This window comes from Centroberyx gerrardi, chromosome 6 (assembly GCF_048128805.1).
Source record: "Centroberyx gerrardi isolate f3 chromosome 6, fCenGer3.hap1.cur.20231027, whole genome shotgun sequence".
Lineage (NCBI taxonomy): Eukaryota > Metazoa > Chordata > Actinopteri > Beryciformes > Berycidae > Centroberyx > Centroberyx gerrardi.
In genome coordinates this window covers 28,516,162-28,529,409 of record NC_136002.1, presented here as the reverse complement: position 1 = coordinate 28,529,409, position 13,248 = coordinate 28,516,162, and the positions used below count along the sequence as shown (strand labels likewise).

The window sequence follows — 13,248 nt, the reverse complement described above, 5'->3', positions numbered from 1 at the left end:
TCTCTTGTCACCACAGCGGAACTGAAAAGCGTCTATGAAAGGCTGTGACGGCAGCAAGGGAAGCTTGAATACGTTTCCAGGGATCTTACATCGTCCTACTTTTTGCATATTGCGATTTATGCCTTATAGGATTCTGAAAGACTACCGTTATAAAATGCCAGTCATTGTTCATGCAGGCAGCCTTGACCCAAACCCGGCTTGGCGCAGAAGCTGCATCTGTAGGAAGGAGGTTCGGCTGTGTTTGTGTTTTCTTGCTGCTGACAGCGTTTTCTCTCAGGACAAAGGTCAGAGGTCATAGGTGAGATGGCAGCGTTGCGGCCGTAAACTTGAGCTGATTTAGATCTCACCGCTGACCGACTTTAAAGCAGGAAGCACAAGCAGTCTGGATCCGTTGACATAAATCCAATACCAAAAATTCATGATCCATTGCTGCCCTGTTTGCACAGTTCCAGCAACAGCGGCAGAGGTGGAAAGCAACATTTACTCAAGTACAGTCAAGTACATTTTTGAGGTACTAGAACTTTACTTGAGTATTTCCATTTTGTGAGACTTTATACTTCTTGAAATCTTGTACTTTTTACTCCGCTACATTTATCTGACGGCTGTAGTTACCAGTTACTTTGCAGAATAAGGTTTTATATGCAAAACATACGATAAGCTCAAAAAATATGTTATGCATAGTTAAGAGTTTAAACTCAACAACAGTATATGGAGCAGTTAGAGCTACAACATTAAAATATTTCTTACAGGTTAATGCATCAATAATTTAACACTCTGAAAGAATGAGTACTTTTACTTTTGACACTTAAGTACATTTTACTGCTAATTCTTCTATACTTTTACTTAAGTAAACTTTTGAATGGAAGACTTTTACCTTTAATTAAGTATTTTTGCCATTATGGTTTTGCTACTTTTACTTAAGTAAAGGATTTGAGTACTTTCTCCACCACTGAACAGCGGTGAATGGATCAACACAGTTAAATTTGGTTTCTCATCACACTCTTCTCACACGTTTCTCCATTCAGATTGTTTTTTCCCATCAGCAGGCCCTGTGACCCTACAGTATATGCATATTAAACATGATGTTTTCATGCTGAAGAGCTTGATGTGCAGTGCATCTGTAGTGGGATCATTTACGCTTTTTCGTACTTCTGTGTTAAGTGGAAACGGCGAGCGGTAGAGATGGAAACGAGCAACACCCTCAAGCATGCATGCATACATGTTTTATGTATTACACACGGGAAAATGCAATATATGCATCTGAGGAGGGGAGAGAGCGGCATTTATGGTAATGTTTGCAAAAATGTCCCTGTTGATAGGAGCGTATTCCTCATGGTGTGTACGTGTTTAAGATGGTGAACACAGTCTGTACAGATGAGGGGAGGACCCAAATCTGCATTATACAGTGTGTTTTTACGCTTGTGTGGATGTGTGTGTGTGTGCGCGTACGTGTGTGTGTGTGTGTGTGTGTGTGAGGTCGTGACTCACCATCCATGTCTAGTCTCTGCATGATGATGGCCAGCTCCACTTCGCTGGGCATGTACCCCAGAGAGCGCATGGCCATACCCAGCTCCTGTTTGGAGATGAACCCGTTGCCGTCGCGATCCAGCACCCTGAACGCCTCGCGGATCTCTGCCAAGACAGACAGGAACACGACTCAGCATCCGCACACAGCGTTCCCCCCCGCCCAGAACAACAAGACACAGAAAGAAACAGTTGCACAAACAAACACTTGTCCATGTTCATCTAAAATACTATGAATGTGCATCAGTCTCTCTCTCTCTCTCTCTCTCTCTCTCTCATCTGCTCATCTCTCCCTTGTGTTTCTTTACACTGCCCGCTTTATTTTTTGGATGTCTTTCTTTGACCGTAATATACTTCTCATCGTCTTTCAATTCATCTTACGTTTTATAAACTTTCTCAGCATTTCAGCCCTTCCCTCTCATTCATCATCATTCATACACACCTCTCTCTCTCTCTCTCTCTCCCTCCCCTCCTCCCTGTGTGACCCAGCTTGGGGCTGTGTGTTATGTGATTGGTCTCGCACCACTGCTTTCAGTTAACAAGATCAATTCAGCCCATCGATTCATTTTCTCCACCTGCTGTCACAGCCGCTGTCACTTCTGCTCCTTTTCCTTCCCTTCATATTCTCCAACGTTCCCCTCTCTCTCTCTCTCTCTCTGCTTTCCTCTTTCACAATTCAAATTTAGAATCGACGCGTTTATATTTTAATCATTCATCTATCTGCCGTTCTCAGTTAGTCAAGGGCACTTTGACGGGAGGCAATGGCTGTTTCCGGGGGGGGGGTTGAACCTGTGACCTTCCGGTTACGGGACCGTCCATCTAATCACTCGTCCACCATGACGCCCCTAAAGTGGGTCACTGTGTGGATTATCACTCTCACAGGTGCTTTTCTATAGATATCACCACTCCCACTCAGCATAGTAAATTGGTGCTGTGAAATCTTAAATTTTCAGATTATCCAAGGAACAAATTTCAGTTTTAAAGAGTGAGTTTTAAAGACTGTTAAAGCTCTATGTGATTACTCTTTTGTGGTAAAACATTCGCTTTTAATTACTCTTAGTGTTGGAGTTTGCCTTTCCAAGCTCCAACGAAACCATCAACGTGAAACGAGACTCTGAAACAGCCGATTCTGAGCTGGGATGTGATGCGGATCCGGGTATTATGTTAGTAGATGCTAACGCTAATGCTAACTACCATGGCCGCATTAGCATCGTAGCTCTATATTAGCTACCGTTAGCTTTTGTGGTATTCTACAGCAGTGTTTTATCCCGAGCATCTTACAGTATTGTGCGTGTTTCTGTGGACAAACAGTTTTATCCAAACCCTACAGTGTCAGGAGTGTTTACTGATCAATAAACACACGTTTTGTTTGTTGTCTGACGTCATTAAAAGTGCGAGTTGCGAATTGTGACCAGAGTAGCCGCTGACGTGCCAAGTTATCACACATAGCTATTGTGTTGTTTGCTGTTCTGGTATGGTATTGTGTTGTTTTTGTGATGTCTTGTATTGCAATTTGTAGTATAATAAAAAAAGGCTATTAAATCCATCTTCTGAACTCTTACTGGTCATGCAGCAGGATGTAGGCTACAGGGTTTAGTCGACATAGAGGAAACGCCCGCAGGTTCTGGTGGTTTCTTACTGCTGTGGGATAAATCTCATATCATGGAATAAGGGGAAGAAGTCACAGCGGCAGGTTCGTCTCAAACTTCACCCACTACTTTCTACTTTCACTATTTTACCAGCTAAACAGATTTTTAGGAGAGAAGAGGAGCTCCCACTGATGGCTGGTTTCCTGCCAGAGTGTCTGGGAGAGTCCAACTTAACAGCCAAAATTTTATTGGCACATTTGGCCGGTGGCTGGAGTTCATTTCCCACCCTGCATGGAATCAATTAAATTATGATGATAATTATAGGGATATGCAAATTTCTTGTCATCACTGCTAACATAATGTCTTTGAGTGATCACCTTTATACTACAGTGGACCTTATAGTTCAAGGAGAATTGCCTTGTCTATCTACAGTTTTGATTCAGTTGACTAACTTTGACTTTTCCTTGTGTGTATAGAGCTGAATCAAGACAGTGCATGGACCAATATGGAGCAGGTGAGTTCTGTTCTTTCATATTTTACTAAATGAAATGAAGAAAATCCACCAGAACAACTGTTTGCAGTGTGTTTTTCTAACCATTCTTACTACTGCAAGCTTACTTTGAATTCAAAACCGTGGAAATTACAGATTTGGCACTAAGAACTGAAAGACAGAGAGGCTTTGTGTGTGTGTGTGTGTGTGTGTGTGTGTGTGTGTGTGTGTGTGTTCGTGTGAGTGGTGTGTGTTTTCCTGCTCTTGATCAGTTTGGCCTACACTTGCTAATCTCACAAACTTCACTAATCAGTTGAAACCAAGTTGAAATACTCTTCCACAAATCTTTTAAAATGTTCTATGCCCAAAATAATACAATTTCCACAAGGGCCTCCTTTCCCCACATTTTGATTAATTCTATATGCTGTATTAAGCCATGGACACAAGAGAATTAATGCAAGTGCATGCAAGCTGACATATATAAACTGAAAAAAGATAAGCAACATGACAATTTAGGCCGTTTTCCCGCATTATAGATCATTATAATTCAGTCTGCAGAGTCATTTGGATTCTGATTGTGGTCTTCCTTCTGTTTTCCGCCCCTTGTCTACATGAATACTCAAAATCAGCATATTAGTACGGATCTGCAGTTTTCCATTATTGTAACTATACAGTGAATGCATCCATGTTGTGTTACCGAAGCTACATTTTACTAAACTGACTCACTCTTACAAATAAAGACAAAAAAAAAATGCCTCGCTTATGCACAATTGAGTCAGCGACTGCTTCACTAGCTGCTCAGCGTGTGATCTAGTCGTCGGTGGAAGAAGTCGGCAGGCTCCTCTGTGCTTTCATAAATGCATATTTCATAAGTGTGCCTTCAGACAGGAGAGGGTGTATGGCAAGAGAGGAGAGAGAGAGAGAGAGAGAGAGAGAGAGAGAGAGAGAGAGAGAGAGAGAGAGTGACAGGCATCTGGTGTTTTTAAATAGAGGTGGAATGTCACATCTCTAAAGAACACTATGATTGCATGGCATGCATGAGCACACTGTTGAGCGCTGAATAATTTGAGACTGGGAAGTGGAATACATGATTTAACCCTCACCCTCCCAAGGGTTTGTCGTCTTTGTGCGGACATATAGAGGACATTACACTTCCTGTTTCTGCAGGTGTTAGGTCCTTTATTGTAATAAAGCAGAAATCACTTGCTGCACTTACATTTTTTTGATGGGAATCCAGAAAACAAACAAGTCCTACTAGCACTTTCCGTCTAGTTGTGTCAAGAAATCATCAACAAATGGTTTTAATAAATCAACCAATCTTCTGCTGCATCGCTGCTATTCCGAACCAGTCATCTTGGAACAACAAGACATAAACAAAGTGTGAATTCTGGAGGATAGTTTTTTCCGAATTGTCTAATAAAATTGGAAACAAGTCAATTTTAGTCAAGCACCTAGATGTAAGAGGGCGCACTCTCCAACCGGCGTCTAAACCACATTTCCACTGTTGCTGCTTCCCTAAACATCTGCTCCCGAGCAAATAATCCACCATCATCATTTGTAACAATACAAAGCCTTATTGTAGAGATACTCATTTTGTAAGTGTATGTGGTATACACACACACACACACACACACACATACACACACACACACACAAACATCCGCAAACACACATGCACATGCACACACAAAGCTAACAAACAGACACGGGTACATCAAAGGCATAGGGATTTATTTTCGTACATTGAAATGAGCGTCTCATGAATAAATCCATCAGTGACTCAGGCCTTTGTAGAGTACTTTCCTGTGTCTGGGGCTTGTTGGAACAGAATAACAACATTGAGACTAGGTTTATATATTCATATGACTCAATCTATTTCATGCACAACTACTCCCTATCCATCAAGACTCTCGTCACGGGAAATACAGAGCCGCTTTCCAACCCAAAATCTGACATTCATACCATCCTGAGGTAACAAGAGAAGGCACGGCAAAGTCCAACGTACAGAACAGAATCATAAATCAGTAGACTGGGTTCATTTTATGCAGGATGCCTTGCTGTGTTCTTGTGCGATACACACAATCACATGTTAATGAGGGTGTGCTATGTTTGAATGAATGATGCCTGCTTGCCTGCATGATGTAATCCGTTCACTATCGCCTTCTGCTTGACCTTTCGGATACAGCAGCAGAGCTTGGCATCGGCGGAGACACGCCTGGCACACGCTGCTGCTGTCACAACACCAGAATTTTGGATACCGGATACCAACACTAAGTTTAACGTCTAAAAATCTGATGTGACTACGAAGAAGAAGAACCATCAGGATAATGTGTTACTAGACTTGGACCTGGAGAGCTTTGTAGCAAATTTTGCACAGGTTTTGACGTCAGTTGAGTGCCGTCTTTAGCTGGAGACACATTGCACGTTTTTCAAGCCAGATTTGGCAATGATTTAAGATTGAGCGGAGTCTGCAGCAGTCCAGGGTCGTTGCGCTGTTTAGTCGCAGCTGTAATTGTTATGTGTGTGGGTGTGAAAGACTCAAATCTCTCTCCTATGATCCCAATCACAATTAAATCAAACATGTTTGATTTTATCGGGGCAAGTCTTTGTGGGAGAGTCTCAGTCTTTTGTTTACGGTCTATGGTCTTTACATTTATGCTCCTCAAAGACAGCCGCTGTTATTTGTGTGCCTCACAAGAGACTGAAAATCTGTACATTTCAGTAGTTCAGTTCAGTAGTTAAGTCAATCTTTCCATTGTCGCTTATGATTGGAAAAATCTTTGAATGTGTCCCCAGCATTTGTCGGCTCTGCAAGCAAAATATCTCCATATCTGGCTCCTGGCGCCAGTTTGGTAACTGGTTTAGGCGGTGTGGCGTCCCAGTGGGACAGAGAGGAGAGGGAATGCACAGTCAGCGCCCCAAGCAGCCCCAGGTAACTCAGCACCAAGGCCAGCGCCGCAGGCTCCGCCTAGGCCAAGTGCTTGAAGGGAAGTATTATCCTCTCCATGTCCTGCAGCCAACTGGCACATGGACCTGGACACACCTGATCCCAATTCCCTAATTACCAGCCTCACTATAAATACCAGCCCCGCAGGTAGCCAAGTGTCTTGGCCGTTTGGAGGCGTGACAGCGTCCACACGGCCTGGCAGAAGATCCCGTACAGTCGGTGAGAAGGAGAACCTGCCAAGAGGGTGCTGCTGTTTATACGGCCCACGCAGTTGGAAACGAGCCGCCTAATGTTGATGTCCGTCAGCTTACCTGTTCCTCTTCCCCTCTCTCCTTCAAGCAATGCGGGCTTACTGCTCTCGCTCCTGTCTTTCAGGTGGTTAAAGGGACCAGTGTGCTTAGTGAAAGAAGACGAGCCTTAGCCCCGACCGGGAGGAATTTAAATTGGATTTCGCCCCCACTCCCCTTTTCCTAAACCCTTAATAAAAATGACCTATTTCTGTTTCTGCTGCGAAGCCTGTCTCCATGTCATCTTTTATTGTGAAATCTGCCTCAAATTCCCCCCTGGGCTGCCACAGTGGATACCGATGCAGTTCAAGACATGGTGGACTGTTTTGACGCTGTTGCCATGTTTTCAGCTGTTTGACTCAGCTGTTGAATTTTGTGCTGACTGCTGCAGTCGACTGTCAGAGCCAGACTGCAGCTCTCACTAGTCCATCTGCATATACACAGCCTCTGGACGTGATGTTGAAAATAAATTTCAGCTTGTAGAACATTTGGTGAACGCACTGAACATTTCTATTTCAACAGAATAGAACATTTCAATATTGAAATAGTCTTTCGCAATGATATGAAAGTATATTGAATTTTGGCTATCGTGACAATGCAAGTACACACGTATCAACTCGCTGACGCCGACATGCAGGGCAAACAGACAAAGTACACCAGCTCAAGATTCTCATTAAGAGTGGAATAAGAATGAGAAGATCATGGGGTTAGGTATAATGGAAAAGAAAGCTTGCACAACATCTTTGGCTCTGGAGTGAAGGGAGTCCTCCACCACAGATCAATACTGTGCTGAAAACCCTCTGGACTGGTCTGATTTAACTAGAGAGGAGGAAAGTGAGATGATGTTGATGCAACTTGGAAGGAAAACAAGAAGGTGGTGGGATTTGAAAGATGAGCTACCTAAAGTGGAGAGGTGTTGATGATATACCCAAAAGGGAAGCGCAGTTATTGGATGTTTGGATGTGGTCAACTTTCCCGCTGAAGGAGGAAAAAAGGGTTTGGGGAACTGTATGTAAACATGCACCACTGTGTGACTGGAAGAATCTGAGAAACTCATCTCCCAACCTTCTGTCATGAATTCTTAACAGAAAACACACAAACTACATAATGTAGCAGGCAGCAGTCTCTTCAATTATCAAAGACACATGGATTATAGATCAACCAATCCCAAATGGAGACAAAGCATCCGCCAGCCTCAAAACAAACCACATCAAAGTAACATAAAGCACATACTGTGACGATCAGCCACACTGACCGAACAGATCAAACTAATTCAAACATACAAATCTATGCTAACTGACAAATCATTACATTATTAGTCCTGTACATTAAATTCACATACAGACCACATAAACCTGCACAGGCAAACTGCTGGAAGGATGGCCGACTGGATATAGAGATCATCTCATATCCAGAAGGTCAGCAGTTTGATCCCCACGGCAACAAATGTGGTTCAACAACCATGTATCCTATTTCAGAGTCCTTGACCCGCTACCTGCTCTCTTAGAGTTTCTGAAAAGTAAATGTAAATTACACACAGGCAGCTCTATGATCCCTGCACTTCTAAAGAGAAATCTGTAATCTGACACTTTGATCTGCTTTAATGAGTGAGTTTGGTTGACTTTCATCTTTGATAGTGCAGCAGGCCAATTAATTTACATTTAAGGCATTTAGCTGACAGTGAATAAGTGACTTGCAGCGAGTGAGCATGTGGCGGTTCAATGTCTTGCTAAAGGACACATGGACAGAATCTCTAATCACCAGGGCAGACTGTCACTTACTGGAAAAATGATTTCAAACCATTAAAAAAAAACAGACAAGATTTCCATATTGGCCACGCTATCTATTCCTCAGCTGATACATTTTAATGAGAAACAAAAACTAAGAGCACTTAATCACAAAACTCAAATGCAAATGCATTCATGTCCTGCTGTTCCCGCTGTTGGACTCAGTTACACTCTGACAGATTTCCACCTCTGCCTGAGGTCGTGAAAAGGGTGAATGAACATTTGATTTGTGGAAAGCAGCAAGGAAAGAAGTTTCCACCTATGGACAAATGTAACCACAGGTCACTGGCCTCATGCAGCACTCGCTCCTGGCCTGGGCTGAAGCACGAACCTCGCTCAGCAGAACCACATGATCCATGAAAGCATAAAATACACAGACCCACTAAAGGTTTGCACAGGGAAGAGGCTGCACTATATCACTAAAATGGGATAAAAATCAGAATGCCATGCTGTTCGCTAACCATGCACGATGAGTGGAAAGTGTTTCTAATAGAGCTGCTCAAAAAATAAAGCCCGTTTGTGTCTGTCATGGTCATGCATATGTAAATTCTATGCAAGTCTCATTACTTATCAACATAATAGTTCTTTGCAGGCTATGCAAGTCAAGATGGCGCCCAATTCACTTGCAGCTTGCAACACCTGCTCCCCCAAATGATTGTAGTGCATGGAAGATCCTTTGAAAGGCGGTGTAGAGCCTTTGAGCAAAGAGATCAGTTTGGGCATTCAGGACGGCTGCTATCAGGCTGCTAACACCAGCAAGTCAGGCAGGCAAGGGAGAAGGTTCAGAATCTCAGATCAGATCAGAGAGGAGCGCTTCAATTATAAAGGATGCTTTAGGGCACAATGACGCCTGCGTTGGTGGACTAGTCCTTACAGCTGAAGCACACAATTTGAGCTTGCAACTGGTGATGAAGGGGCTCTTCACCGTGCTCTTTTCGAGGGCTTGTTTGTGCCACAACTTGTTTTGCATTAATGTCTTTGAGAATAAAACAAAAGCTCACAACGCAAAGTTAGTGAATCTGGACCACATGCCACTTGAAAGGGATCCAATTCAGGTGAAGCGAGAGTACTGCAATTCAGGAGCGAGTCTACACCAAGGGGCTTTACCACATGGTATAAACCACGTTACACATCAAGATGGATTGATGTTACTTGGTCATGGTCATGCGTTAACGGACATCGTTCTACACCTGGTACGTTACTTTTAGGGGGTTATGGGGGGATCTTGTTGCTGGGTGTTAATGAGAAAATCCCCTCAAAAGCAACACTACATTAACTTTAACCTGCATTTGGATGTAAAAGCTCAAACAAACACTCTATAAATCCACAAAGTCAGACCTCAGTTCATTAACAGTGGAGCAGATCGAAGTTTTTTGTCTCTTGAAGCCTTGGCTCTGGATTACAGGTCTGGCAGAAAGTTGTTCACGTTCACAAATATTGATTGAAATCTTTAAGATCAATGGAACAACATACGTGAATTCTGTTTTAAGGAATCAAGCAGGGATTTGGGGATATTTACATCCAATCCTGTATTGGTACATGTAATGGTAGATTAACCAAAGATGGTCAAGAAGAAGTCGTATTTCTTCTTCAGTGGTGGAAGGAAAAAGCGATCAGTCTCACTGCCTGAACTATGGTTTCTACCCTCACAGAAAGTCTGCAAGGGCCAAGCGAGTGTCAAGCCCACACTGGTAAATTACCAACCCTTGCTGTGCTGCTGTTGGCAGTGAATAGCTGTCTGCTGCAAATCCATACAAAGACATCCACAGCTGACCACCTCTCACTGACTAAAGTATCGCATTGTCAAATCTTGGGGCATTGTCCATGCAGTAAGTAAGACTTCCCTCTATATATCCCTACAGGCAGCAGCAGCCTCTCTGCAGACTGATGAGAGGTTAACAAAGTACAGCAGCTGACTGATTCCACACTGCCAGCCATGTGACAGCTCGGCCCGCTGTAGCAAGCCTTTTAATGGTCCTGGACAAATACAGTAAATTGGTTCTTTAAATATTGTGAGGCAGAAGTGTTGAATGTGCAGAATGTGAAGGCTGTGTAAGCTGCATCGGCGTACAAGAACGAGTGGGAGATACACGGTAATTGCTAATCATTGTTAAAAACGACACGCAGAGCGGTGCGACTATTTCCACTGTTGTCAGATGAAAACCTCCAACGAGTCTACTTTCAGGAATTATTAGGAAAACCTAATGCGTTTCAAATAGGTTTCCTGCCTCCGGGTCACAAACATACTCAGCACAAAACTACAATCACAGTCCAATGAGCATCTGTACCTGAGTTAAGCGCCTTGCTCATGAGCACTTCAATGATTATGAAGGCTATGGAGGAAGAACTTCCCTCACTCAGATTTAACTAGATGGTCTGGACATAAACTGGCAACCTTCTGTCTACAGACCCACTTCTTAAACCTGCAGCCCAGCACTAACCCAACATATTCAGTACGTATTCACAATGAAATATAATTCTGTGCATGAATGCTCACAGGCTCCAATTTGTCAATCTTACAGTATTTGGTTGACCTCAGGAGAACCTCTTATAATCGCAAGCTGTTTCTTTTTCACCATACAACATTAACTTGTTAAAATTGAATGAGAAATTCATGCGCTGCCAATATCTCCATGCATATTAAAACTCCAGTAACGCTGATAGAGTAGCTGGCTATTACGGTGCGCTCTGCAGCCAATTTGCCTGGCGGCAGCTTAATGTGGCATCATTGGATTAATATTTCGGAGGTGTGGGTGCGTCTCGTTTGTTGGCTGCTTGTGCGGCTGCCTTTGCTGACTCCGGCAGACTACTATCGATCAGGCTTGTGTTCTACGGGCCAGGGTGATTACTCTCAGACAGAGTCCAAAACAAAGGGTTCATAAACACAGCCTCAGCTGCAGCGCAGAGAACTGATGTCAAAAAACCCGAAGCCAGCAGACCGCGAATGCTCCTGGTGAGATAAGCTATGTTAAGAATAATGGATTAGCCTGCTTGGAGGCTCTAAATGCTCGTTGGCTCCGCTGACGAGGTGCTGCTTGTTTGTAGCATCTATTGTCTGTGAAGGCTCTGCTAACTACAGTGCTGATTGGACAGTATTGGACCAGCACCTGTCTTCTGAAACAAACCTATCACCAGTATGTGGTCTGCTGGCCTGTCTTGACCCAACACAGTTCTGGCCTACAGGATACCACAAAATCAGTGGTTTTGTAAAGTAACAGGTTTTGGATCAGGACCCAAATTTGCAAATCATTCTAGATCTGGTGATCTACGACTTCTGAATGTTCTTAAAAACAGATTAAAAATAAAATTGGTAAAATCCCCAAAGCCCTTTTCTGACATGACACTACACGGTCCACTCATACCTGATGTGAAACTCTGACAGTATTTCACAGTTTGTGTGTTTATCTGTGACATTTCTAAAGGTTATCCTAAAGGTAAACCCAGAAACAATAGACTGATCATGTGAGAATGAATGGCAAAAATATTCAAAAAGTGGCACTGGAATGGGAGCACAGTCACTTCAAAGAGCTCCACTGACTTCATATTACCAATATGTAACTAAGCATGTACGCTCAAATGAAAAATAAAATATTTTTCTTTCCAACAATACAAAAATCTAAATACTAAATGTTCATAGTGGTCCCAAAATTGCAGAAAAACTCGCTCACTGGTTGAGAAACACTGCCGCAAATGATCTTGTATCCAAATAGACCGGTGTTCAGAACAGCAAATGTAGGTTTACATGAACTGAGTATAGGTTGAATCACTATTGTGTTATATTAACTGGTGATAGAGAGCAGCAAAACGGACATTTATTTATATGAAAATGTCACAGATTATTACTTTAACTGCTACTGAAATGCTTGCTATAGTAAATAAACGACTCGGCTTAAAACGAATTCATAAACGAAGTGTGTTTTTCAGATTACTGCCCATATCTGCTGTGTAGCTGCGATGTGGAAATATCTGCCTGCCCATCTTCATTTGAAAAATGAAATGTCGCCGGTAATTACGGGGGCAGAAAAGCGGGCAGCAGCGGCGGCCGCCAAATCACTTTTAATGGACATTAAGCGTGAGGCGGGACAGCAGCCAGGCGCTTCACTGATGTGTCTCACCGTCTAGCTCCTCCACCGAGATGCTGGCCAGCACGTCGCTGTCGCTGTCCGACAGAGAGCGACTCAGGTAGTTCCCCTTGTACAGCAGGCCTGCCGTCACATGGTGGAACGGCATCTTCTCCCTGGAGAGAAAGCAGACAGCGGAGGGAAACAGTTAAGACAGCAGTAAAGGAAGATGCTGAAGGGGATGGAGGGGAGGGAGGGAGGGAGCGAGGGAGGAGTAGAGGAAATGTCCCTCTTGGGTTTTGCGAGGTTTGTTCTAACACAAATACCAATTAAATTCCACACATTACTCTTGATCTTTCTAGGCAAAATTCACCAGCAGAGGGAAAAACTTCCACGTGCGATATTTCACTGCAAAGTTTAAAGTTTCTTGTGGATGTGAAAATTGCCATCGGGCATTCAAATGAGCTGCTTTGCGACAACAAAGTTATGAGAGTTGACCTGTGTGGCGCGGAAATTCCCTCTTCAACCGACTTATGATTGTTAAGTGAAATAAAAACAAAGTG

At 43.2% G+C, this 13,248-nt stretch overlaps 1 protein-coding gene across 1 annotated transcript in view; it reads right to left on the bottom strand.

Annotated features, from left to right (window-relative positions):
* LOC139916878 (calcium-binding protein 8-like) overlaps nucleotides 1-13,248 on the bottom strand; it is a 59,245-nt gene that overhangs the window by 37,548 nt on the left and 8,449 nt on the right. The window contains exons 2-3 of the mRNA XM_071905896.2: nucleotides 12,740-12,861; nucleotides 1,489-1,632 (exon numbers count right to left, since the gene is read on the bottom strand). Coding sequence (XP_071761997.2) covers nucleotides 1,489-1,632; nucleotides 12,740-12,861 — 266 coding nt within the window. The remainder of the gene's footprint in view (nucleotides 1-1,488; nucleotides 1,633-12,739; nucleotides 12,862-13,248) is intronic.